The 27,229-nt window shown below is 42.3% G+C and overlaps 1 protein-coding gene across 2 annotated transcripts; it reads right to left on the bottom strand.

Moving 5' to 3' along the window:
• Positions 1–257: 257 nt before the first annotated feature.
• CHRNG (cholinergic receptor nicotinic gamma subunit) lies at positions 258–27,229 on the bottom strand. 2 transcript variants are annotated; one of them, XM_072142485.1, is made up of 12 exons: positions 27,135–27,229; positions 25,520–25,659; positions 9,392–9,436; positions 9,112–9,221; positions 7,744–7,899; positions 6,214–6,311; positions 5,794–5,994; positions 5,420–5,534; positions 2,645–2,759; positions 1,877–2,087; positions 1,661–1,794; positions 258–1,488 (listed from the first exon to the last, which is right to left on the bottom strand). In XM_072142485.1, exons 1-12 carry the CDS (start codon positions 27,172–27,174, stop codon positions 1,306–1,308), a joined length of 1,548 nt encoding a protein of 515 aa, XP_071998586.1. In that variant the 5' UTR covers positions 27,175–27,229; the 3' UTR covers positions 258–1,305. The 2 variants fall into 2 exon arrangements, with proteins under 2 accessions (XP_071998586.1, XP_071998587.1); XM_072142486.1 differs by lacking the exons at positions 25,520–25,659; positions 27,135–27,229 and adding an exon at positions 15,546–15,574.

Below are 27,229 nucleotides of genomic sequence, written 5' to 3'. Positions count from 1 at the left end.
GGACAGTAGAAGATTGGAAAAACGTTGCCTGGTCTGATGAGTCTCGATTTCTGCTGCGACATTCGGATGGTAGGGTCAGAATTTGGCGTCAACAACATGAAAGCATGGATCCATCCTGCCTTATATCAACAGTTCAGGCTGGTGGTGGTGGTGTCATGGTGTGGGGAATATTTTCTTGGCACTCTTTGGGCCACATAAAGGATGTTTTATGTGGCTGATTAGAAATTAAGTGTTAACGAGTAGTTAACTCCATTATACTGTGAGTGACTGTGGTATTTTTAGGGGCACAGTGTGGAGTTGGGGATGCATGGAGCTAAAGATGTTTGTTTGTGAATTCAGCAGAGATAAAACATGGCCGGTAGAAATCATAAATTAAGAAGTCCTCTTCCTGATGGAGCAGATCGTCACCTGTAAAGTACTAGATACTAGATGTCACTAATGTCTGATTCTAATGGCTGACTTCTAGTGTGTAAGGTAGCATCATGGGACACGTTTGGGGGACAGCATTTTCAATTTTCACCTCAGGCAGCAAAAAGGTTAGAATCGTCCCTGTCAGTTTTCTATGAGTTAATAATATGTTATCGAGTAGTATCTTCTGTTTTGGAAAACATCATATCAGCTTTCACACATTCACGGACAGCATAACAAAGTTATAAAACATGGAGAAGAAAACTTCCATGGATTTAGAATACAAGTCATGTATTGGCCATAAATAGTGTTTACCTAATTTATACAACAATGACAATATATTTTAAAAAGGTATGAATTTATAGCAAGTTTTTGGGCAAAACTATGCCAGGTTTTATGTAGTTTTACTCGGTGGCTGTGCCGCCCCAATGGATCCATTTAAAGGCCTAAGCCTCTTGATGTATGTGGTGGGACACAGGGGGGGGGGGCCTGGCCACTATCATTCACCAGCACATGAGCGACGGCGTATGATACATTTCCCCCGGTGTTTTTCTTAACATACAATATACATAGCAATCAAAAGTAAACATAGTGATATTCTATAGACCTATAGTACATGAATACAAAATGTTCCGTCTCTCCACGTATATAAACCACAAAGTCCAAATAAACCTTTTATATAACCCTAAACTTAAGTCATGATCCTCATTTCAAGTACAAGCAGATGTATCAGTGCCTCTGACACATCAAGTACTTGCAGCCTCAACATCTCTTTACCATCCTTGCTATTAACAGGTAAAGGTTTATAGTCTATGACCAGTAGATCATTGCCAGTACAGGAGGTAGACTCTTAGCAAGGCTCGTGAGCAGATATCATCCAGTGAAGCAGTGTTGCTTTCAGGTAGAACCTTGAGACTGTGGCAGATAGAGTTTAGGATCTCCAGGAAACGGTTGTGCTGGTGCTTGATTGTAGTGACCAGCCAAGAAGGTCCCAATGGACCCAAGGATGAACAGTGAGAACATGATCAAGAAGCACACTCTGTCTATTACTCGACCAATCAAAATCCACTCTTCATTCTCCTACAAAAATTAAACAATATCACTTATTGATCACATTGGTTTAAGATACTGTTATTTATACAACTACATGACATTTCATATAATTGGATATAAAAATGCCCTTAGTGTTCAATGGATTTGTGTGTGAATGGAAAAAAAAATATATATGTAATTGTTCATATTAAAGACTTACACTTTTAAACTCATTCTTCTCTCTGGTTGTTCTTGCAATGTGGTTACAAGCCTCCACCGTATCTCGTATATCTGGAGCAGCTTGGCTTAGGCTATGAATAAGATCTTGTACAGTGCCATTCCCTATGCCTTTGCCTTAAATTAGAAGCACACATAAAATAAAATTGGAGTTGTTGTTATTTTATGCAACCAAATTAAGCAGAGGAGAGAAACTTACTGATTTTTTCTAATACAGCCTTCATGAGTCCATCTCTTTGCTTCTGGTTCTCAAACATAAGTTCACTCCTTGGTTTTTTTAACATGTATTCATCAGCCTTCATTATCAGCCCCAGCGAACTGCTACGACGCATGAGCGCAGCAGGTTCAGGAGCCAGGTCACTTTGGCGGAGGTGCATTTTAAGAAGACGCGGAAGCTTTTTCAGGAAGAGCTAAGCACAAAAAGTACTTGAAGCTTTAGAGTATGATCATAGTTACAGAGACAGATGTAGACTGAATATTATACATATGACAGCATCAAAAATAATATATATCTACAGTGACAAATGAGACATTGCTAGCTAGTATAACAAAGCAAAGAATATGTGTGAAGCACATACAAAATGACCATGGCCATGCCCATTAGTTAGAAAATAAGGATCTATTAAAAGGGGCATAACTAGGTTAGGCAGGGTCCTGTAGCAGACTTCAGAATGGGATCTCCCCCCCCCCCCCCTATCCTAAGGACAGGCCAATTATAGTCAGTCTAGATGAGTTTATTCACAGGATAAACATATATAAACTGGAGGAAAAGTAAACACTACACGATGTTCATTAAAAATTAAATACACAGATGAGTCATGTTGTTTCTAGATAATAATAGTTTCTATTATTTTGGTTAATTATACTCAAGTATTGTTCTTGGTATTGTACCATACTTTTAAAATAAATGTACTCCTAGAGCTCACATAATAACATACCCAGTAATATAATAATTGCATCCTCTTACCTCTCTTACACCACTTGACATTCTGTGAGTATTTGGGGTGCGGAGAGAAACATTTAAAACAACAACAGCATTAACTACGATGGTGATAGTGACCACGATTAGAAATGTTAAGTACCTAATAACGGGGAAAAATTACAATTACTAAGCAGTTCTGCTGCATTAAACAAACATATTAAAAAACCAAAACTGGACAAGATCATTGGAGCTTCCCTAATTTAACTACACAACCCTTTCTGTTTCGGGATTTCCATATATTACTTCCCAACTCTAAGCTGTATGAGAGCTTGTTACCTAGTGTCAGAATTTAATATTCCATGGAAACAAATCAAAGTCTGGTACAATCAACAAAATAAACTGTTTCTTTTAAAGTGAACCTGTCAACAGGACTGTCAATTTTAGCTGGTGAGATGTTCCAGTTGCCTATGCTATGTTGATTAAAAATGCCTATAATTTCAGTAAATAGTAATAGTTTATTTCATATTAACTGGCTCCCTGCCAGCAGTATGTGGTGAGTCCCAGGGGGACAAATAAAATTAAGCCTCTTTAACACTGTACCATAATACTAAGTAAAATAAAACACAACACACAAATTGGGGTCAGAGTATATACTATAATACATTTTGTGGAATTTAACAAGGTTTCACCAGTCTCTAGCTGGAAATCAATATTCTTTTGCTGTGCCAAATATATATCACTGTGATGATAAATTCTAGTGTTGGTTCCTACTTTGGGTTTTAGTTGGTCTAAATTGTGCGCCAGAATTTTTGGAGGACTAACTTTTTCCATTGGCCTTGTCATTTACTGAAGGCCACCTTCCTTAGTCAGACAAGTCAGAAAAGTGGCAAAAAAGGTCTAAAAGTCATGCTAAATGTGGCGCAAGACAGTTTAAACAGTTTTATTTTTGCAAATATCCTCCAAAATTCCAGCCCCATTAGGTGGTCACACAATGGTGTACATTTACTTACCCGGTCTTGTGGAGTTCAGGAAAGTGCATTGTCCGATGATCGCGTGCCCAATATCCTGCAGTTCACCTTATTCTTCCTGCTGCATGTATGTGCATTGTCTTGTGACACAATTTGAAAGTTAAATCACGCGCTCAGTCCGAATCAGTCGGATCATCCGATAGCATGCCCCCTGATTTCTGTTACATGAAAGCCAGCGCAGGCGCGCCACAATACAATCGTGTGCGACATAATCCCGGCACAGACTCCTGTTAAATACCCGACAAAGCTGTGCAAATCCCGAAAAACCGCAAACAGTCCGACGAAAGTGCGATCTGCGACCCTTAGTAAATAAGCCCCAATGTATGTTTTATATACAGGCGGTCCCCTACTTAAGAACACTCGACTTACATACGACCCCTAGTTACAAACGTACCTGTGGATATTGGTAATTTATTGTGCTTTAGTCCTAGGCTATGATGATCATCTGTAACAGTTATCAAATGTGTCTGTAATGCAGCGGAGACCAAAAATGTTCTGCCTGGGATTACAATGATAAAATATACAGTTCCGACTTACATCCAAATTCAACTTAAGAACAAACCTACAGACCCTATCTTGTATGTAACCCGGGGACTGCCTGTATAGGGAGCACATCGGAGTCGCTTGTGTTGTCATAGGTATATATAAGGAGGAGCACAGTGTGATGAAGCTATTAAGCATGCACAGTAGCTTCGGCTTCGCAGCTAAGTAAGCGCAGCCGCTGGCTCTGCACTGCATGCTGAAGATCTCGTAATAGGGGGATCCAAAGAGACTACTAGGGCGTGGAGTAGCCGCGCCGTGTAGTTTCAGCTCCGGCTACTCCACGCCCCAGTAGTCTCTTTCAGATATTTCCATATTAGGTGATAAAAGATTTATAAGGTTACAGGCCATCAAGGATTAGCCCTAAAAAGGGCTCCCATGTCATTCATTAGTTGAACCTGCAACTGGATCTACCTAAATAAGTAGATCCGAGATGGTAGGTTTCCTTTAAAGGAAACCTACCACTTGTAGTGGCAGGTTTCCGATGGCAATACCGGGCACCAGCTCAGGGTGAGCTGGTGCCGGAGCGGTATCGCGGTTTAAAACACTTTTTAAACTTTATAGCCGGCGCAGGGAGGTACGCGCTCGGCGCTTACCATGCGCGCGGCTCTCATTCACTTCCTATGTAGCCGCGCGCACGGTAAGCGCCGAGCGTGTACCTGCCTGCGCCGGCTATAAAGTTTAAAAAGTGTTTTAAACCGCGATACCGCGGTTTAAAACACTAACTAAAATAAGCTCCGGCACCAGCTCACCCTGAGCTGGTGCCCGGTATTGCCATCGGAAACCTGCCACTTCAAGTGGTAGGTTTCCTTTAAATAGGAGGTGTTGCATGCCCTGCCAGGTGGTAGAGACAGGCATGGAAGCCTGCACATATGCCTCTCTGCACAAGTATTTGTATCCTATTAGGACCTGCATATCTTGCAGTGGATTTTACAGAGAAATTCTCCTCTATCTTTGACAGAGGAGGAAACTGTTATGAATCCACAGCAGAAAACTTTTATACTACAGATTGTAAAATCCACACTGATATAAAAATATGATACAGAATTATCTAGCAGATTTTCTGTGCACAAATTAACATAATCCCAACTTTGCATTTGCCCCGACACATGAGTATTTATATAACTAGTCTATTTTTATTGGACACTAGAGTGGAAAGGTGGGAACTGTCCATCATAATCAACACATGTATAACGCTAAAATGATTAAAAAAAACTAGGTTACTAATACAATAAGATAAGGTAACACTTACTTTACTATGAGTGGTACAGCAGTGGATGTTTCTGGAATTTTTTTGGCAATCAGGAAGAGGAACACAGTTTGAGCCAGCAGGATATTGATAGATACTGTACATTTCTGACCTCCCGCTAAAAACAAAGAGTAAAAATTGTCACAATGTGGTAGAAAATACATCTACTAACACTTTTTTCTGTCATTCCCATATCCTTTCTCTCCACCTGTTAAGATAGCTGTTTACCCCATAGATTGCAATTCTATGCCTCTTTTACTTTTCAACAGTTTGTCCAATATTTAGGCAAGCTTGACTAAGCATGAAGTGAATGAAGCAACTAGAAGAAAGTAGACTAGCTGGGTTATGTGCGACAGTAAACTAGAAGTGACTGATACCTTTGGCAGGAAGGAAATACACCAGGACACTAACAAATGAAATGAGAACACAGGGCACAATCATGTTGATGATGTAGAAGAGAGGCTTCCTCTGAATGATGAGATAGAAGACAATCGCCTGATAATTGATGTCATCTGGAGTAAGCCCTTGGTCAATGATCTTCTTTGCAGGCATGTGCTTTATGGCCCATTCTCCATTTTCTAAACAGAAAAATTACAAGAAAGTGTAATTAAATTTAGTACAATCGCCACTTAATTTGTAAAGAACCAACATGCTCCTATCAGTCGTAAAAATAGATCATTACAGGCTGGACACATAGACACATAGGGGTAGATAATCCATGTCCAGATCAATCACACTTCAGTATAAGGAAAACATCTTGATGGCTGTGGATACTAGTTATACATATTACTTTATACCTGTGAATGCTTCTGGGTCTATTTCAATCCATTCTATAGCTTCCCCATCTTTCACCGTCAGGAGGAGTTCAATCTCATTTGCACTGTATGTCTGGGATCTATACAAAAAGTCATAATTCATCACTAAAAGGTATTCTGGCATAAAATGACATATGTTAAAACTTTTTTGAGATTACTAACTAAAACTGCATTGAAAGAGAAGCCACCTTTATATTTATTATTTATGCTAACGATCACTTGAATATATCTGTAAACAATGTCGGCTTCAAGTGTCAGTAGACCTCTCTGAGCGGCAGAGCCTCAGTGGGCCCCTTTGCAGTGAACTCACATGGCAGCATTAAAAATTCAGAAACTTAAACAGTCTCCTGTTCCCTAAAATATTCCCTAGTATATCATCCCAAACAGCCCCCCATGTTTATTTTATATACAGCCCCCCCATGTTTATTTTATATACAGCCCCCCCATGTTTATTTTATATACAGCCCCCCATACCCACTGTGGATTCAATAGATATAGCCCCGCTCACTCCATGGATTCCTTATGTATAGCTTTATGTTGGCCCCCCCCGAGCAGCCATGGGCCCCAGCACTTGCCCAGGTATGCCCAGTGCTGGCGCTGGTCCAGTCTGTAATTGTTCTATGATGGAACCCTTGACTTAGCCCACAGGGCATCAAGTGTCCCCGGCCCCAAGATTCATCTGTCACTGTGTGAACCTATATTGCTGGCTCAAAGGCACGAACCATTCAACAGGATACTGTTAACCAAAAAATCAGAGTCAAGGGCATGGCAGCAACTACTGCCATGACTCACGTAAAAGAAACTGCCAGAAGCCAGGACTAGGCAGCAAACTACTACTGAGAAAATTTATGTTTGCACATTCAGGAATTCACAAAATAAGGTCAACTAATATTTGCATGTAGCTGTAGAGTGGACCGCCAGAAAGAATTTTAGTAGTGGGCCTTAGGGACCCAAGTTCGATATTTCTTCAGCATTAAAGCACATGCAAGGGTTTGAAACATTTTACCTTTGACCTTGAGTACAGGTAACTTCAAGATAAAGGCTTTATCCTGTAGATGAATAGCATTTTCCAGGAATTTTGATTGGTGGGCTATCCTCAGGATAAGCCATGCATTTCTGTATGGTGAATGGCCAGAAACCAATCCCTATACAATCAACTGTTCTAACATAAAGCATGGGCTCTGTGTCATGAGTAGTGGTTGAATAGGAGCTGCATATACAATTACAGTGCTTCCAACGTGCATTGTATTTCGTTACACTCATTGGAGAGGAGCTGTATCAGTCACTGATTACATAATAAGGGCCTGTCCTTAACATTAAAAATGAGACAATATTGAAAAAATTCACCGCCACCACGATTGGTTTACCCCCAGGTTATGAAATGCATAAAAATACTTTTTGTTTTTTGGTTGTTTGTGTTTTAATAAAGGAGAATATGCTGTACATCCATCTCTGTGTTCTATTCTGAAATATAAGTTCTGCGTAGAATCATAAATCAATCCATATACTTACTGAAACACCATGGAGCAGTTCTGCCAATCAAAGGGGAAATATGTGACAACAACAGGACAGTAGCTTTGATAGATGGCAGGAGGCAGCCAGTAGACAGAACCATCATATGATACCAAGGTGTTGGCGTACAAAGCTATGTTAAAGGTACCATCCACACTGCAAATGTAGAAGAACATGCCAGTAACCATATAAAGTGTAAGCATATCCAAAAATATTGTTTCTTATAAACAATAACAGTAGGTGTAAACTTCAAGATTGTATTCAAGATCAAATGAATTAAGTTCATAAAAATATATATGTTAATAATTGCGTCTTGATGTGGCCTCTAATTGTGCAGTTGTATCAACGGCCCTCGTAGGTTTGTGTGCACAGGACCTTAGAGAGACAATCCTATGGTTATGCCACTGTCCCAAGACCAAACATCAAACATCTTTCTTGATGTCAATTACTTACCACCTGTTTGATGAAAACCCCAGCAAGAGAGAATTACTTTTTTTTTTAAATTTGAGTCTGTAGAGATCTACTTTTTATCCAGGACAGTAATTCATCTCCACAAGATGAAGGGTGCAGAGACTGCTATGACCGATTGGATGGGTTCCTGTAACACAGTTATGACTATAGAAATTCACAGCTCACCCTTATTGACTGTATCTTTATGTTATCTAAGTTTATTTTGGAGATGAGAGAATAATCACAGCCTATCCCCCCCCCCAGCAAAGAACATAGTCTCCGGCTGGTCACTGGTCATGTGATGCTGTGCTAATCATCGTGATATATCAGCGGAGGAGAGCATAACAAATACAGGGAAAGTGTCAAGTTCTAGATGGATTTATTTTACACGCAAAGGAGATATTGCACTGCAAAAGGGTAGGTGTGGAATGTATAAGTATTAATAAAGTGCAGAGAGTTATATACAGTCAGGGAGGGACAGTTATGTTTCTACTGGAGCCTAAGCTTTATGCATCAATGCTCAGATTGAAAGAGCTTCTAAAATAAAGCACTCTAGTAAACGAAGTTCAGACAAATTGTGAAAATACATTTTGAGCAAACATAGTATTAATTATAAAAGTGGTACAAGAATAGTAAGTATTAACAAAGTACATAGATCAAGGGAGCCAAGCTGGCTGTATGTGTGTTGTTATAGGAGAGCTACATATTGCACATGTCAATAAGCTGTAACTTTTAGGTAAATCTGTGGAGGCACATTTCTATATGGTTGTTACTGTGATGGTATTGCCGCACAGGCTACTAAATTATTGTTGATACAGTGGTGGGGTAAAGGAGGGACCAAATAAAAAGTGCACAATCCACATCACTTATTATAATCAATCCACATGCTTCTTCACACTGGTTTGGGATATTACTAACTTGTTTTCTAGGCCAATATCTGGTAGCCACACCATGGTGGAGGGAATACGTGTGGTTTCAATGCCGCCATATTCTGCAGGGTTCCAACTAAGGCGATAATCCATCCATTGCTGAAAGCAAAGTAAAAAGGAAAATAATCTAGAGAAGGACATGTTAATATATACAAAATGTATAAAGAAGAGGGTATTAAGTGACATCCCAAAATATATTTATCAGGAGGATACAAGGTCCATTGGGTGCTGCTTCTGTCATGTACTGCATGTTTATATAATAAACTTACCATTTCAACCCAGACATTGGTGGTCAGAGCCTCTTTTTTTTCATTCTGTAAAGGAATCAGAAGATATAAAATGATAAAAACCAAGGCAGAAGGACTTAAAGCTTTGTATAAAACAACCAATACTTACATGTTAGAACCCCTGCTGCTCCAGCATTGCCGCTCCGATGCTCCCTGCTGGTCTTTGCTTACTGTACTGCTGGAGTGTCAAGACATCAACAAGTGACCCCTGCCAGGGTGAGAACACCAGAGTGGCAGCACTGGAGCACAAGGGGATCTAATAGGAAACAATACTTTATGGTAGGATGAAGATGTTCTATGCTTGTTCTTCATAGTTTCCAATGATGATTCATGTAATATGTACAGATTAGGAAACAATTTTATACTTTACATATAGAATTGAAATAACTGTTTGGTTAAAAGCTTTAAAATGTACAGTGGGTACGGAAAGTACCCACCTTTTTTGCTCATTAATGTACACTCTGCACCCCATCTTCAGAGAAAAAAACAGAAATGTAGAATTTTAGAAGATTTATTAAACAAGAAAATGGAAACATCACATAGTCATAAGTATTCAGCCCCTTTGCTCAGTATTGAGTAGAAGCACAGCTAGTACAGCTATGAGTCTTCTTGGGAATGATGCAACAAGTTTCTCACACCTGGATTTGGGGATCCTCTGCCATTCTTCCTTGCAGCTCCTCTCCAGTTCTCTCAGGTTGGATGGTGAACGTTGGTGGAAGCCATTTTCAAGTCTCTCCAGACATGCTCAATTGTGTTTAGGTTGGGGTTCTGGCTTGGCCAGTCATGAATGGTGACAGAGTTGTTCTGAAACCACTGCTTTGTTATTTTCAGTGTGTGCTTAGGCTCATTGTCTTGTTGGAAGGTGAACCTTCGGCCCTTTCTGATGTCTGGGTCCACTTGGGAAGAAGTTGTCATCAAGGATGGAGATGCCAGGTATTCACCACACATACTGCTTAGAATTAACACCAAAAAGTTCAATGTTTGTCTTATCAGACTAGAGAATATTATTTCTGCTTGTCTGGAATTAATTCGTGTGTTTTTTTGCAAACTATATGCAGGCTGCAAACTGCACTCACCGGCCACTTTATTTGGTACACCATGCTAGTAACGCGTTGGACCCCCTTTTGCCTTCAGAACTGCCTCAATTCTTCGTGGCATAGATTCAAGAAGCATTCCTGGAAGCATTCCTCACAGATTTTGGTCCATACTGACATGATGGCATCACACAGTTGCCGCAGATTTGTCGGCTGCACATCCATGATGCGAATCTCCCGTTCCACCACATCCCAAAGATGCTCTATTGCAGTGGTGGCGAACCTATGGCACTGGTGCCAGAGATGGCACTCGGAGACCTCTCTGTGGGCACTCGGGCTGTCTCCCAGGCACAGAGTTTGCCTGACATGACACCTTCCTGCAGTCTCAGGCAGTCCAAGTAGTGACCCATCCTGTGCTGCTTGGTCCTGTCTGAAGAGTGAGGAGGTGTGGACAGGGTCGGATTGAAGCTCAAAGATTCTGGTAGCAATAAGTTTGTTACTGCCTAATTTGCCGTGTTGGCACTTTGGGAAAAGCTTGTGTGTTTTAGGTCTCATTTTGGGCACTCGATCTCTAAAAGGTTCGCCATCACTGCTCTATTGGATTGAGATCTGGTGACTGTGGAGGCCATTTGAGTACAGTGAACTCATTGTCATGTTCAAGAAACCAGTCTGAGATGATTCCAGCTTTATGACATGGCGCATTATCCTGCTGAAAGTAGCCATCAGATGTTGGGTACATTGTGGTCATAAAGGGATGGACATGGTCAGCAACAATACTCAGGTAGGCTGTGGCATTGCAACGATGCTCAATTGGTACCAAGGGGCCCAAAGAGTGCCAAGAAAATATTCCCCACACCATGACACCACCACCACCAGCCTGAACCGTTGATACAAGGCAGGATGGATCCATGCTTTCATGTTGTTGACGCCAAATTCTGACCCTACCATCCGAATGTCGCAGTAGAAATCGAGACTCATCAGACCAGGCAACGTTTTTCCAATCTTCTACTGTCCAATTTCGATGAGCTTGTGCAAATTGTAGCCTCAGTTTCCTGTTCTTAGCTGAAAGGAGTGGCACCCGGTGTGGTCTTCTGCTGCTGTAGCCCATCTGCCTCAAAGTTCGACGTACTGGGAGTTCAGAGATGCTCTTCTGCCTACCTTGGTTGTAACGGGTGGCGATTTGAGTCACTGTTGCCTTTCTACCAGCTCGAACCAGTCTGCCCATTCTCCTCTGACCTCTGGCATCAACAAGGCATTTCCGCCCACAGAACTGCCGCTCACTGGATGTTTTTTCTTTTTCGGACCATTCTCTGTAAACCCTAGAGATGGTTGTGCATGAAAATCCAAGTAGATCAGCAGTTTCTGAAATACTCAGACCAGCCCTTCTGGCACCAACAACCATGCCATGTTCAAAGGCACTCAAATCACCTTTCTTCCCCATACTGATGCTTGGTTTGAACTGCAGGAGATTGTCTTGACCATGTCTACATGCATAAATGCACTGAGTTGCCGCCATGTGATTGGCTGATTAGAAACAAAGTGTTAACGAGCAGTTGGACAGGTGTACCTAATAAATTGGCCGGTGAGTGTATATGTCTTGGACTGAGGAGAGGATTCAGTCAGCACACTCCCTACTTCATCTCTGGAGCTCAGCCACAGTGATCTCGGGGTTCTTCTCTTATCATGGCTCTTCTCCCATGATTGTCTGGATGGCCAAGTCAAGGAAGAGTTGTGGTTGTTCCAAACTTCTTCCATTTAAAGATTATGGAGGTCACTTTGCTCTTAGGAACCTTAAAGGGGTATTCTCATCTGGGCATTCACTTTCAATTTCATTATTCTGACGTACATAAACATATATTCAATTAGATGTTAAGACATTTGTTTTACCTGTGTGAAGATAATTTCTCATAAATGTAGTCATAGGGTCCCTTACAAACAAGACTGTATCCTTTGATACGACCACCTCTGCTGGAGTGATTGCACAAAGAAACAAAAGGTTTTTGTATATGAAATGTTCAGGAGTTACTGCATGTCCTACAGCTGTCCTGATGATGAACGCTGAACCCAGGTGGTCAATAGCACATGTCTGGCCACCACTGCCAAAGCGTGGGGGGGGTCATATCCGAGGAAGATATCTCATTTCTAAGGGACAGCATGGCTACATTTCTGAGAAATTATCTTCACACAGGAACATTTTTTAATAACATCCAATTGAAGAAATGTTTACATATGGCAAATTAATTCAATGAAATGTAAATGCCCAGATTGGAATACCCCTTTAGATGCTGCAGAAATTCTTTTGTAACCTTGGGCAGATCTGTGCCTTGACACAACTCTGTCTCTGGGCTATTTAGTCAGTTCCTTAGACCTCATGATTCCCACGTGCTCTGACATGCCCATAAGCTGTGAGGTGTAGACAGGTGTTTGCCTTTCCTAATCAAGTGCAATCGGCGGACTCCAATAAAGCAGTAGAACCATCTCAAGGTGAATCAAAAGGAAATGAACAGCATGTGAGTTAAATATACTGATGATTGTTTCTTGTAGAAGTTTTCCTAAGACACAGTTGTTGTCCGATGTATTTCAAAAGATTTTGAAGTGGAGTATAGGGAAACTGTGGCCAATTATGTGAGTTGGTGTTCCACAAATGGGCCTTTGTTAAATATAGATAAAACAAAGCAATTAATTATTTATTACAGAAAATCGCAGTGGCAGTGATTATTAAGGGCACAAAAGTGGAGGAGGTTTGTGAGTACAGGTATTTGGGGGTCAATGTTGACCATATCATGGGTGCTCCTGTGACCCACCTCTAGTTTTGCAGGTGCACATGTGTGTCTCCCTGTGCTCCCAGGCTCACTCACCTGTCAGTGAACCAGCCCCGTGTCCCGCGATCCGGTGCACGCATCCCCGCCTCGTAGGGCACACGCACACAGGCTTCTAAAGATTTAAAGGGCCAGCATGCCGATAATTGGCACTGGCAACTTGGCAATCAAATAAATAGCCCTGCCGGGCCTTAGTGAAAAGCTTGTTCCTATGCTCTGTGATTGTTTGGTGAATTCCAGTTGGGATCCCAATTCTGTCTCTGACTACGCTCCTTTGCTGCCTGCCCTGACCTTCCGCTACATCCCCGACTCTGATCCCGTGCTGCTTGTCCTGACCTCCTGCCTGCCCCCTATGACGATTTTGCTCTATGACTCTGTACTTTGCCTTGACCGCCACCGCAGACAAAGTCACGTTTATGAAGCAACCTGGTGGTACCACGCCACAACAAGTCCAACCTGCTTTGCGGCGGACTCTGGTGAAAACCGTGTACCACTTAGACTCCGCTCCCAGGTGTCGGCTTACATCATCGTCCGTGGTGGTACAGAGGGTCCACTACCACTGATCCTGACAGACCAGAGATTACAAAGAAGAGATATAAAAACCTTTATATCTCTTCTTTGTGTGCTTATTTTGGGACTTTTTGTTTCTGGATTGATCCCTGAACGTTTGCAGCTCTGTTTATATAAAGTGTGCTACATATTATTGATAGACCAGAGATTAGACTGGCAGCAGCATATAAATAAACATATAAAAAAGGGAAATAGCAGGTTATATTTTTGAGGTCCCTTAGGGCATTTAAAGTACCATATATAGTCGTGTATAAGCCGAGTTTTTCAGCACAAAAAATGTGCTGAAAAACGTCCCCTCGGCTTATACACGAGTCAAAAATAATTAAAAATGGACTAAAAAAAAAAAACTTATTTACTCACCCTCCGGTGGCCCCGATGCGCAGCGCTGCTCCCCCGATGTCATCGCGGCTCCTCTTGTGGCTTCCCGGCTCCTCTTCTTGCTTCCGCGCCTTCTTCTGTCTTCTTTAACATCGCGTTGCGGCGCCCAAGAAGAGGAGCCGCAATGACATCGGGGGAGCAGCGCTGCGCATCGGGGCCACCGGAGGGTGAGTAAATAAGTTTTTTTTTTTAATTCTGGGCTGACTGTATACTACTGGGGGGACACTGTATACTACTGGGGGGCATGCTGTATACTACTGGGGGGCATGCTGTATACTACTGGGGGGCATGCTGTATACTACTGGGGGGCATGCTTTATACTACTGGGGGGCAGGCTGGGGTGGCTGTATACAACTGGGGGCAGGCTGGGGTGGCTGTATACTACTGGGGGCTGCCTGGGGTGGCTGTATACTACTGGGGGCTGCCTGGGGTGGCTGTATACTACTGGGGGCTGCCTGGGGTGGCTGTATACTACTGGGGGCTGGCTGGGGTGGTTGTATACTACTGGGGCAGGCTGGGGTGGCTGTATACTACTGGGGGCAGGCTGTATACTACTGGGGGAAGGCTGTATACTACTGGGGGCAGGCTAGGGCAGGCTGTATACTACTGGAGGCAGGCTGTATACTACTGGGGGCAAGCTGTATATTATAGGTTGCTGGCTGGCTATATACTTGGCTGGGTCTGTGACCAATGCATTTCCCACCCTCGGCTTATACTCGAGTCAATAGGTTTTCCCAGTTTTTGGTGGTAAAATTAGGGGTCTCGGCTTATACTCGGGTCGGCTTATACTCGAGTATATACGGTATTTAGATTAGAGGGGTTATTTTGCATGACAGATTCTCTTTAAGGCAGATTTTTCTCTAGTTTTAGATTACGAAAATATGCCTATCTATAGTATTTGGTTAGCTTCTTAATTTCTATGGACAGTCTGTTATTTGGATTTCTGCTGTGTATTTTAATGAAGGAAATGCAATAATATAATGTGTAATGAGTGTATTATGAGTGAGTTTTCACTACTTTCTTGTAGAACTAATGTTAAGATTGGTACACAAAAGACAGGGGATAGTGAGCCCTGAGCTTGCCCCAACCTCTGTCCCTTCCTATAGCCCCTCCACGCTAAACCGTGGGGCGACTACTTGAAGACTTCGAGATACGCTGGAATAAGTGTGGGAAGGAAAACACAAACAGACTGACAACATAAAACACAAAAGAATGGTAAACAAGCCGGAATCACAACGAGAGGGTACGTCAATAGCAAAATCAGTAAGCAAAGAGTCAAAGTCAAAAACTAGCCGAGGTAACAACAATACAGATAAAGATACTGAGCAATACAACCTAGAGCAGCGAGTGGAGAAAGGGATTTTCAAACACTGGCACAGGTGACTAGTGAAGCTGCAATTTATGCAGCAAGAACTCCACCTCCAGAACCTGATAGGTGCTGGACAGCATCTGGGAATTAACCCCTCATGGTGCAGAAACAACCAGGCACCAAGCAGAGGTTCAAAGTCCCAGCCACTCCTAGACAGCGCGAGATCTTAGCAGCCGCTGCCCAGGACGAGAGGTGGAGTTTGCGCGGATAGGCGCCGGGGTTCGGAGAACGCTGCTGGTACCACCAGAAGAACCAGAAGTCCCAGCAATCTCCCGAGCGAACCTGACAGTACCCCCCCCCTGACGGGGGGCCTTCGGACCCCTAGATCTTAACGATGGCTTCTGAGGGTAGGTCTGATGAAATAACCTGAGTAACCGTGGAGCATGAACATCTCTAGCCGGAACCCAAGACCTATCCTCAGGACCAAAACCTTTCCAATGGACCAGGTACTGCAGGGAGTTACCTACCCATCTGGAATTCACCACCTTTTCCACCTCAAATTCCAGATTCCCCTCCACAATAGATGGAGAAGGAGGGTCAGAAAGAGGCAAAACAGGCTCAACATAGCGCTTCAGAAGACTCTTATGGAAGGTGTTATGGACCCGCCACCCTGCTGGAAGTGTAATCTTGAAGGAAACCGGGTTAACAATATGAGTAACAACAAACGGACCCACAAACCTGGGCGCAAACTTCAAAGAGGGGACCTTCAATTTAAGGTTTTTTGTTGATAACCACACTTTATCCCCCACCACAAACGTATCAGATTTAGTGCGCCTTCTTTCAGTTTGTTGGACCATAGAATTTTGTGCCCTCTGAATATTCTCCCGAACTTGTGACCAGAGCGAGCGCAACTTGGATGTAATAGCTTCCGCTCGAGGAATATTAGAGACAGGCACAGATGAAAAAGAGAAACGTGGATGAAAACCATAATTGCAGAAAAACAGAGATACCTGTGTGGACGAACTACAGTGGTTATTAATAGCAAATTCTGCCAACGGAAGGAATTTCACCCACTGGTCCTGACTGTCCGAGACAAAGAGTCGCAGATATTGAATCATCTCCTGATTCATTCTCTCAGACTGACCATTAGACTCAGGGTGAAACGCCGACGAGAATGACAAATTAACTTCCAGTCTAGAACAAAATGCTCGCCAAAATTTGGAAACAAATTGTACGCCCCTATCTGACACAATATCATCTGGTATACCATGGAGGCGCACAATATTCTGTATAAACAATTCAGCCAATTCTTCAGCTGAAGGCAACTTTTTTAATGGAACAAAGTGTCCCATTTTAGAGAAACGGTCCACTACCACCCAAACCACTGAACAGCCTTGAGATGCTGGCAGATCAGTGACGAAGTCCATAGACACTTTAGACCATGGCCTGGTGGGAACTGGAAGCGGAAGAAGAGGCCCCTCAGGACGTCTCCTGGGAGTCTTTCCTCGCGCACAGACCTGACAGGCTTGGACAAATGCGTGCACATCCTTAGTCATGTGAGGCCACCAGTAACTTCTCTTTAAGAGATCCAAGGTACTCCGCATTCCCGGATGACCAGCCAATACCGAGCAATGCGTCTCCTCCAACACTCTCAAACGACAAGAAGGAGGAACAAATAATTTGCCTTCCGGAAGGTCTTTAGGTGCAGATCTTTGTCCTGCTAAAATTTGAGAGGAGAGGTGGGAGGAGACAGCTGCCAGCACAACCCCTGGAGACAAAATATTACTGTCAGCAGCCTCTGGAAGCTCAGGAGTCCCGAAGCTACGGGACAAGGCATCAGCCTTCACATTTTTTGACCCAGGTCGGTAGGTGACCACAAAATTAAAGCGAGAGAAAAACAAGGCCCACCTAGCCTGACGTGAGTTCAAGCGCTTAGCAGTATCCAAATATACCAAGTTCTTATGATCCGTGAGCACAGTTATCGGATGAAGAGCTCCCTCCAAAAAGTGTCGCCAGACTTCAAATGCCCACTTAAAGGCAAGGAGCTCTCGATTACCAATATCATAATTCCTCTCACAAGAAGAAAATTTTCTAGAGAAATAAGCACAGGGCCTAAGTCTGGTGAGAGTGGAAGACCCCTGAGACAACACTGCACCTACTCCTACCTCGGAGGCATCAACCTCCACAACAAACGGTAGAGAGAGGTCAGGTTGAACCAAAACCGGGGCTGACGAGAATGCCGCTTTTAGAGTTTCAAACGCTGAGTAAGCGGCAGGGGACCAATTGTTCGGATCAGCACCCTTACGGGTCAGATCCGTGAGGGGTTTGGCGATCACGGAAAAGCTCTTTATAAAGTTCCGATAATAGTTAGCGAAACCTAAAAAACGTTGTAGGGCCTTAAGATTGGTAGGCCGAACCCAGTCCGTGAGCGCCTGAACCTTACTCGGATCCATCTGTACATCAGAGGGAGTCACAACATAACCTAAGAAGGAAACCTTCTGGACGCAAAAAACACACTTTTCCAGCTTAGCGAAGAGGTGGTTTTTGCGCAACCTGGTAAGTACTTGGCGGAGATGTTGCTGGTGAGAAACCATATCAGGAGAGAAAATCAAAATATCGTCTAGATATACCACCATAAACACACCGATGTAATCATGAAAGATGGAGTTCATAAACCCTTGAAAAACCGCTGGGGCATTACTCAAACCAAAGGGCATAACCAGGTATTCAAAGTGCCCCAAAGGTGTATTAAATGCAGTTTTCCACTCATCCCCTTCTCGGATCCGAATCAGGTTATAAGCCCCTCTGAGATCTAATTTAGAGAAAACTTGGGCCCCAGAAACCTGATTTAAGAGATCCGGGATCAAGGGGAGAGGACCTGAGTTTTTTACCGTTATCTTATTTAATTCTCGATAATCAATACACGGCCGTAGACCACCATCTTTTTTCTCAACAAAAAAGAACCCGGCCCCAGTGGGCGACTCAGAGGGACGGATATGTCCGATTGCCAAACTCTCATCAACATAACTCTTCAGTGACTCCCGTTCTGGTACTGACAGGTTATATATACGACCCTTTGGCAATCTAGCATCAGGAAGAAGGTCAATTTTACAATCAAACTCCCTGTGAGGAGGAAGGACTTGGGACAAGGGTTTTGAAAACACATCTGAGTAATCAGAGAGAAAACCTGGAAGACTCTGATCTTCCGCTACTACTGTACATAATGAAACTTTGGACAGGTGATCCTTACAGTGAGGACCCCAATGAACCAGCTCCAGAGTTTCCCAATTAATTACCGGATTATGGATCCGGAGCCAGGGTAGACCAAGAATGACATTTTCAGACAAGTTTTCCATAACTAGGAAAGAACACCACTCTTCATGCATAGCTCCTACCATAAGCTTTATCTGCGGGGTTCTGAATTTGATCAACCCTGCCTGTAGAGGGGTCAAATCCGCACCCGACATCTGGATAGGAGTGGACAATGGAATCAATGACATGCAAAACTGAGAGACAAACTTATAATCGATTAAATTAGATGCAGCACCTGAATCCAAAAAGGCGCGACCAGTGCAGGAAACAGACTGAAACTTAACCGTACAAGGTAAATACATTCTAGACACAATTGGGAGTACCTGAGCTCCTAAGCAGTCCCCCCGACTACTGCTTAGGAGCGGAAGTTTTCCTGCTGCTGCCTCTTGGAACAGGTGTTGACCAGATGATCAGGACTTCCACAGTAGAAACAAAGATGACGTCTCAGTCGATGTTGCTTCCGCTGTGCAGGAGAGATGCTATCCAGCTCCATGGATTCCAATTCTGGACTACCTGGAGACAGACTGGCCGCTGGCTGACAGTCAGAGGACACCCGAGGTGATCGCCTGGATCTTAGGCGACGATCAACTCGGATGACCAGAGTCATAGCATCATCTAATGTCTGAGGCTCGGCATAAGCTAAGACTAAGTCCTGTACTTGGTCTGACAGTCCGGACATAAATTGGTCTTTTAGGGCGCAGTCATTCCATTGCGAGTCAGTCACATACTGTCTGAACTGGGCACAATAATCTTCTGCTGTCCGTTTTCCCTGACACAGAGATCTAAGGTGGGAAACTGCAAGTGCTCGGCGGTCAGGTTCGTCATAAACCTGGCCTAAAGCAGAAAAAAAAGCGTCAAGAGAAGAACGGGATGGAGAGTCAAGTGGGAGAGAAAAGGCCCAATTTTGCGGATCCCCACGCAGCAGGGAAATTACCACGCCCACCCTTTGAATCTCTGTGCCCGATGAACGAGGACGTAAGGAAAAATAAAGTTTACAGCCCTCCCGAAATGAAAAAAATTTCTTACGGTCACCAAAAAACACGTCAGGGAGAGGAACCTTAGGTTCAGGTGTGGGTGGCAGTGGATCCTGCGGTGATGTCTGCCGCGGAACCTGCATAGATTCCTGAATTTGGAGACGGGAGGCTAGATCCTGAACAAACTGAGTTAGGATCTGGACCTGAGTGACCACAGCTGACAACGGCTCCATGGGAGGAGAGAATGTAGCAGGTCGGATACAGGATGCAGACCTATGTGTGGCCAGTGTTTCTGTTAAGATTGGTACACAAAAGACAGGGGATAGTGAGCCCTGAGCTTGCCCCAACCTCTGTCCCTTCCTATAGCCCCCCCACGCTAAACCGTGGGGCGACTACTTGAAGACTTCGAGATACGCTGGAATAAGTGTGGGAAGGAAAACACAAACAGACTGACAACATAAAACACAAAAGAATGGTAAACAAGCCGGAATCACAACGAGAGGGTACGTCAATAGCAAAATCAGTAAGCAAAGAGTCAAAGTCAAAAACTAGCCGAGGTAACAACAATACAGATAAAGATACTGAGCAATACAACCTAGAGCAGCGAGTGGAGAAAGGGATTTTCAAACACTGGCACAGGTGACTAGTGAAGCTGCAATTTATGCAGCAAGAACTCCACCTCCAGAACCTGATAGGTGCTGGACAGCATCTGGGAATTAACCCCTCATGGTGCAGAAACAACCAGGCACCAAGCAGAGGTTCAAAGTCCCAGCCACTCCTAGACAGCGCGAGATCTTAGCAGCCGCTGCCCAGGACGAGAGGTGGAGTTTGCGCGGATAGGCGCCGGGGTTCGGAGAACGCTGCTGGTACCACCAGAAGAACCAGAAGTCCCAGCAATCTCCCTAGCGAACCTGACAACTAATTTGTGAAGTTTTGTTATATACCGTATATGCTGAAAACCTCACTTGGCTTATACTCGAGGCAAGAAAAAAAACAAAGTCAAAATTAAGGAATTGGGCAAACGGGGGCTGGCTGACTACAAGGGGAAAAGGGGCTGGCTGTGACCAATGAATTTCCCACCCTGGACTTGTACGCGAGTCAATAGATGTTCAGTTTTTTTTGTGGCAAATTTAGGGGCCTCGGCTTGTATTCAGGTCGGCTTATACTCGAGTATATACGGTAGGTCTTTATTGCGTAATTTTTACCAGTCAGTATTTATGTGCACAATTTTCTTTGCTGTTGACTCGTGGGGCACTTGTATTACAGTATGGGACAAATTCAGGCTGAATAAGCTAATCAGGAAGGCAAGTTCTGTAGGAAGAAATTAGATGATTGGAAGGATGTGTTAGAAAAGAGATTGTTGGTTAGGTTCAGGAAAATTACTGAGAAACATCCAGTTCGTGATATATTAGAGGGTCAAAAAAGTGTTTTTAGCAAGAGGTATTTACAATTGAAGTGTAGGACAGAAAGATTTAGATGCTCTTTTACCTGCACCTTTTAACCTGGTGAATTTAATGTCCGCTAAGGAAATTAAGTGAATATGTGTACAAGGAATTAATATAAATTTTTTTTTAAAAATTAATAAAAATATGTACACATATTCACTTAATTTGCTTACTGGACATTAAATTCACCAGGTTAATAGGTGCAGGTACAAAAGAGCATCTAAATCTTTCTGTCCTACACTTCAATGGTAAATATCTCTTACTAAAACACTTTGCCGTGATACTCATAAAATAATAATAATAATAATAATAATAATAATAATAATAACAATAATAATAATACTCTTTATTTATCCTCAAGGAGAAATTTGATTACAGTATACAGCTCAACTATACAATACATCCAAAGATACACCACACAACACTTATTAAACATAACATAAAAACATAGAATTAATATAAAAATTGAAAAAAAAATAATAAAAATATGTTTTTATGTTATGTTTTGGATGTATTGTATAGTTAAGCTGTATACAGTAGTCAAATTTCTCCTTGAGGATACATAAAGAGTATTATTATTATTATTATTATTATTATTTTATGAGTATCACAGCAAAGAGTGTGAATACTTATGACCATGTGATATTTCCGTTTTTCTTGTTTAATAATTTAGCAAAATTATTTACATTTCTTATTTTTTTCTGTCAACATGGTGTGCAGAATGTACATTAATGAGCAAAAAAAAATAACTTTTTCGATCTTTTGATTGGCTGCATTGAAACAAAGAGTAAAAAAGTTAAAGAGGTCTGAATACTTTCTTCACCACTGTATATGCCTTTAAGGGTGTATGGAGAGAGCTCATAAGCTGATTATTCTCCATACAGGGCAGGTTTCTGCTGAACAGTGGCAGTGCATGGGCACTGGCATAGTTGGGCAGTCGGTGTACCCTTGTTGTGACGTTATCGTTACCGTTTACAGCATTACCTTACTCTTAAGTGGGTTGTTCACTTGGCTCTTATCTCATTAGCCATCTATAAAGCTATCCTTGGGGCTAGACTTTTCTGCCTGTGATTTTTGATTGTTCCCATAATCACCTGCCCCAGTAGCCTGAACTGCTCGTCCGAGAAGCCGGACGCGCAGTAACTCCGGCCAAGATGCGCGATCTCGGGAACGAGGCCGGAGTTACTGCGCATGCTCCTGGCAGCTGCGCGCCGAAGATCACAGGGTAGGCGGGGGAAAGCAGCTACTGGGGCGTGGAGTAGCCGCGCCGTGTAGCCTCGTGTCCGGCTACTCCACGCCCCGGTAGCCGCTTAATTAAATTAACATATTAGGGCAATAAAGTTTATGCTACGCTAGCGGGGATGTGAGGATTAGCTCTAAAAAGGGCTATCCTCACGTCCCATACATCCACCTACCACCCGATCTACCTTTATAGGTAGATTCGTGGTGGTAGGTTCCCTTTAAGTTGCCTGACTTATTTCTAGATGTTTGTCCTGGTCAGGACTAAAACGTATCTGTCCACATGCATCAGTTGGTTCTTTTTTGGCTGTTCTCTAGATACACAGTATATATATCATGTAACTTATTTTCAATATAGAAGACTATGTTTTACAGCTACAATCACCAGTAGTGCTGCAGCACTTTCTTTTGCCTGGATTATATGGGTCTTACCTATGACCAGTTATCTGTCCCAGTGAAGGTGGGGCATATTAGACCAATAGCTGAAGTGAACCGTGTAATGAGTTATTGCATTTGCAATCCTTTCTTTTCCTGTCTGTCATTATAGTTCTACTGAACTGGTTTTTAAAATTGAATACAAAACGAGAGTGAGACTTATCAAGCTGTCTGCAGCAGAATTCTGAAGTGATTTGTGTAAATAAACTGTCTGAAATGCCTTATACCACATTTAGTAAGGGTTTCAAGCAGTTTCCAACTAGTAGGAATAGGGGGTGTGACCTCGGAAAAGGGGAAAAAAATTACAACACCTCTTCCAGACGCATCCTCACAAAGCCGTAGCCCCGGCGAGCATACAGACGCATGCTGGATATGGTACCCACCATCAATGGTGGATCTTCATATAGGCGGTATGGGCAGGCTCCCAGGGCCTTTGGCTTGCGAAGGGCCCACGCCCACTTATACCTGGGCCCTATATTGAGATATAGGCTTCTCCTCCCCGGGCCCGTGGCGCTGTCTCCTCCTTTCCTGCCTGGGAGTCGCGAGACCAGGAGAAGACAGAGCCGCGAGACCAGGGAGAAGAAGCTGAAGGTTTGCACAAAGGGTTTTTTTTAAGAGGGACCTGCTGTGGACATTTCATTCATAGAGTGGGGACATTTATGTAAAAGATTGCATCTGCTGTGGACATTTTATTAAAGGGGTATCTGCTGTGGAAATTTCATTAAAGGGGGTCTGCTGCAAACATTTTGTTAAAGGGGGCATCTGCAGTGGGCATTTTATTAAACGGGGAATCTACTGTGGACATTTTATTAAAGGGGGCTTCTGTTACAGACATTTTATTGGGGACTATTGGGCACTCTTAAATGGGTACTCTGCAGTGGACATTTGTGTAAAAGGGGGCATTTGCTGTGGACATTTCATTAAAGGAGGGTTTACTTTGGACATTTCTTTAAAGGGGAGCTCTGCTGTGGACATTTTATTAAAGGGGGTATCTGCTGTGGACATTTATGTAAAGGGACATCGGCTGTAGACATTTTATTAAAGAGGGTATCTGCTGTTAACATTTTATTAAAGGAGAGTCTATGCCGTGGACATTTATGTATAGGGGGCATCTGCTGTGGACATTTATGTTAAGAGGGCTTCTGCAGTAGACATTTATGTAAAGGGGCCTTTTGCTGTGGACATTTATGTAAAGGGGGATTCTGCAGTGGACATTTATGTAAAGGGGGGCTCTGCTGTGGGCATCATTCATAAAAGGGGGCATCTGCTGTGGACATTTCATTAAAGGAGGTGTGGCTGTTGCTGGACATTTTAGTAGAGTAGCGGTTGTATTTCCATTCCTTGGGCTTATACACCAATTAATAACTTTTCCCAGTTTTTTTGTGGTAAAATTAGGAGCCTCGACTTGTGCTTGAGTATTTACAGTATGAGAGAGAGTTCAACTGCAGAGCACAGTGGTCAGGGGGCAGCTGGGGATAGCATCCACATCTCCTACACTGTCTCTGAGAACTGGTGTGGATGATTTCATGCAGTTAGGGAATGTGATTGGCTTTTTTAAATAGATGGGTTATAAGAGCAAGTTCAGCATTAAATTACTTTTCTGAACAGTACAAGATTAAGGATACAGAGTATATAGAGGATATAGAGTATATATAGGAGGTAATTTACCTAATCTCTGTCTCTTTTTTCTGTCTGCTTCTTTGGTAATTTATCAATCTCGCTTTTCCCTTGTGTTCAATGTTTTTTTTCAGATCTCTTTTTGAGACATTTGTTACACAAAAGTCACTTCTTTCCATATTTTAAGTTTTCCTTAACTATGGTTTGGTCTGGATTTTGTTGCGCCAAAAACATATGTGGTCACCTTACTGCGGCCAGAGACCATAGGCGTCTATGGGGACATATATGTATACATCCCCAAAATGTCAGTTTGACTGTTATGATCAGATTCATGATTAGACACTATGACTAATCTAGCGTATTCAGAAGTCAGTCTAGTTGTAATCAGCACTAGTCCAATGTGCAATACTTTGCTAAGTCTTTCACATTATCTGTAGAAATACCCAGAATTCTCTTAAAGGGATTGTCCAGGATAACAATTGGTGTATTATCCACAGGAAAGGCCTCCAATAGTTGATCTGTAGTGTACACTCAAACTTTAGTGCCATATAAACATATCTACTATTTGTCATATAAAGGATAACCCCCCTCAATGCTCAATGGACATTTTTATTTTATACAACATATGGGAGTATAAGCAAGAAGGATTATTCAAAATATTCTAATGCAGTGACCAAACACTGCAGTCTGACCAAACCTTCCTTGCCTTAGATGACAATTGAAGCCTGGATGCCTTTGTCTCTTCTATACGATGACCATGATTTTGACATTACCACTCAAGACTGTCCATTATGGAACAAAACCTTCAGTTATTGCACTCTAAAATGGCCTAATTATTATGTGATATCTCCTAAAGCTTTCCATGGTTACCAACAATGAGGAAATTACTTATCACATGGTAAATCTATATGACCACATACACATATGTATTAATGCTTGAAAGATCATGTGCTAGACAATATTTGTATTTCAACATACCAGTGAGATAAGATTTGTAAGGGTCAATTTTAGGCTGACACTGATGATGTCTCCATCTCTTTTTGCTGGACGCAAATCCTTATTGTAGTTCTGCATCAAATAGGTGAGAAGCCTCTCTTCTTCATTGTAGCATGAGACCACTGCCATTAAAATCAGAGAGAAAATGAACGAGTATTTATAGAGTTTCAGAAAAGTCAAATAAAACATTTTGATTTAATATGATTTTAAGTTTTACTCAAATTTTCCAATTTTATTGCTGTGCCTTTTCCAATTTTATTGCTGTTTCCTCTCTGGGGTGGTTGGGGTGGGAGAGAGGTTGGTTTGGTTTTGGTGTTTTCTAGTTATTGTATTTTTCAGTACAAATTTTGAACATGAAATTGTTGAAAATGATATCCTTGCTTTTTACGATTTGTATTGTTGATTATTGAATAATAAAATTTAAAAAAAAAAGTTTTACTCAATGACTGATTCCGAATAAGGTTCTCCTGGTTCAAAAACACCAGGGGAAACCAGTAAGTTAGTTTCCTTCTGCTAGGGACCCTACAATTCACCAGAATCTTGTTTCTGCCATATCCACCATTTGCAACACCATCCATCGATAGAATCAATAGATGGTCTGGAGTGGTCAGACCACTGCTTCAGTAAAGTTCCTGGAAGTACAAAAGTAGGGAAAAAAAGTTCCATAGTTGACCTTACAGATCTCATTCTTATCATCTTGGTGCTTAATGAATGATTGACATGGCTTAAGCACAAAGTTGTGCTAATGCAATGAATCTACAAAGTTGGGATAAAGAGTCTATGGGTGATTGATTCTTTAGCACATAGTTTGGGGTTCATGGTGCAGATTGTGAAGATATACCTGCACCAATCACTTTTACTGAAGTACATTCATAAAGGTTAACATTTGACAAAAAGAATTTATAAGAATACACAAAATATAAAACTTTCAGTCCTGCAGAGCAGCACTCTCTGAGATAAATATACAGAAGCTTTACATTAGTCCAAGGCTGCAATGATCAGCTGTAAGGTGTCTGTAATGAAGTTTTATTGATAATCCTTCTTCCCATGACAGCACAAAATTTTGAAAATGCAATTGTCACTTTTTTTTTTGTGTGGACTTAGAATTATAAAATATACCAGTTCCACGTGCATTGAAATTCAACTCAAATACAAACCTAAATAACCAATTTTGTACACAATGTATACAAGTCATATGTTTTAGAGCTGCTTTTATTATTAGTTAATTCAATGACCTGAAAAATAGTTCACAGAACACTTGCTAAAATGAGAGCAAATATGGCATCAAGCTGGATACACACCTGAAAACAGGCCAGAAGAAATGGCGCTGAATACTATAGGTTTTTGATGACATATTGTATTGGTATGTGATAGAATTAGATGTAGACAAACCATGTTTTTAGCATGCAAGAAATCTCGGCAAGATTGTGGCTTCATAGGAACAGGTACAGATCTCAGCTCACAGACAATTGCTTCAATGCAAGGAAGCCATCAGACGGCAATTCTCAAGCATGTGAACACTTTCTCCATTTCCAGGTATATCTATATGTTAGTCACACGGACACTACAAGCAGTGAAGGATGAGATGAGAGCCTACCTGTGAAGCACAGAGAGAGTAGCACAAGCACGCTGTCCATGCTTTCATCTCATGTCCTCTGTGTGGAGTGGATTAAACCTCTCTGCAATGTCTGG

This window comes from Engystomops pustulosus, chromosome 3, assembly GCF_040894005.1.
Source record: "Engystomops pustulosus chromosome 3, aEngPut4.maternal, whole genome shotgun sequence".
Classification (NCBI taxonomy): Eukaryota; Metazoa; Chordata; class Amphibia; order Anura; family Leptodactylidae; genus Engystomops; species Engystomops pustulosus.
This window is presented reverse-complemented; position numbering and strand designations above follow the sequence as displayed.

Excerpts from the sequence above, each read along its gene's own strand:
- CHRNG (XM_072142485.1), bottom strand. The coding sequence starts at position 27,174 with ATGGACAGCGTGCTTGTGCTACTCTCTCTGTGCTTCACAG. Across the intron at positions 5,535-5,793 it reads GTATTTCCTTCCTGCCAAAG|CGGGAGGTCAGAAATGTACA; the intron begins GTATCAGTCACT and ends CTTTGTTTTTAG. Across the intron at positions 1,489-1,660 it reads AGAAGAATGAGTTTAAAAGT|GAGAATGAAGAGTGGATTTT; the intron begins GTAAGTCTTTAA and ends TAATTTTTGTAG.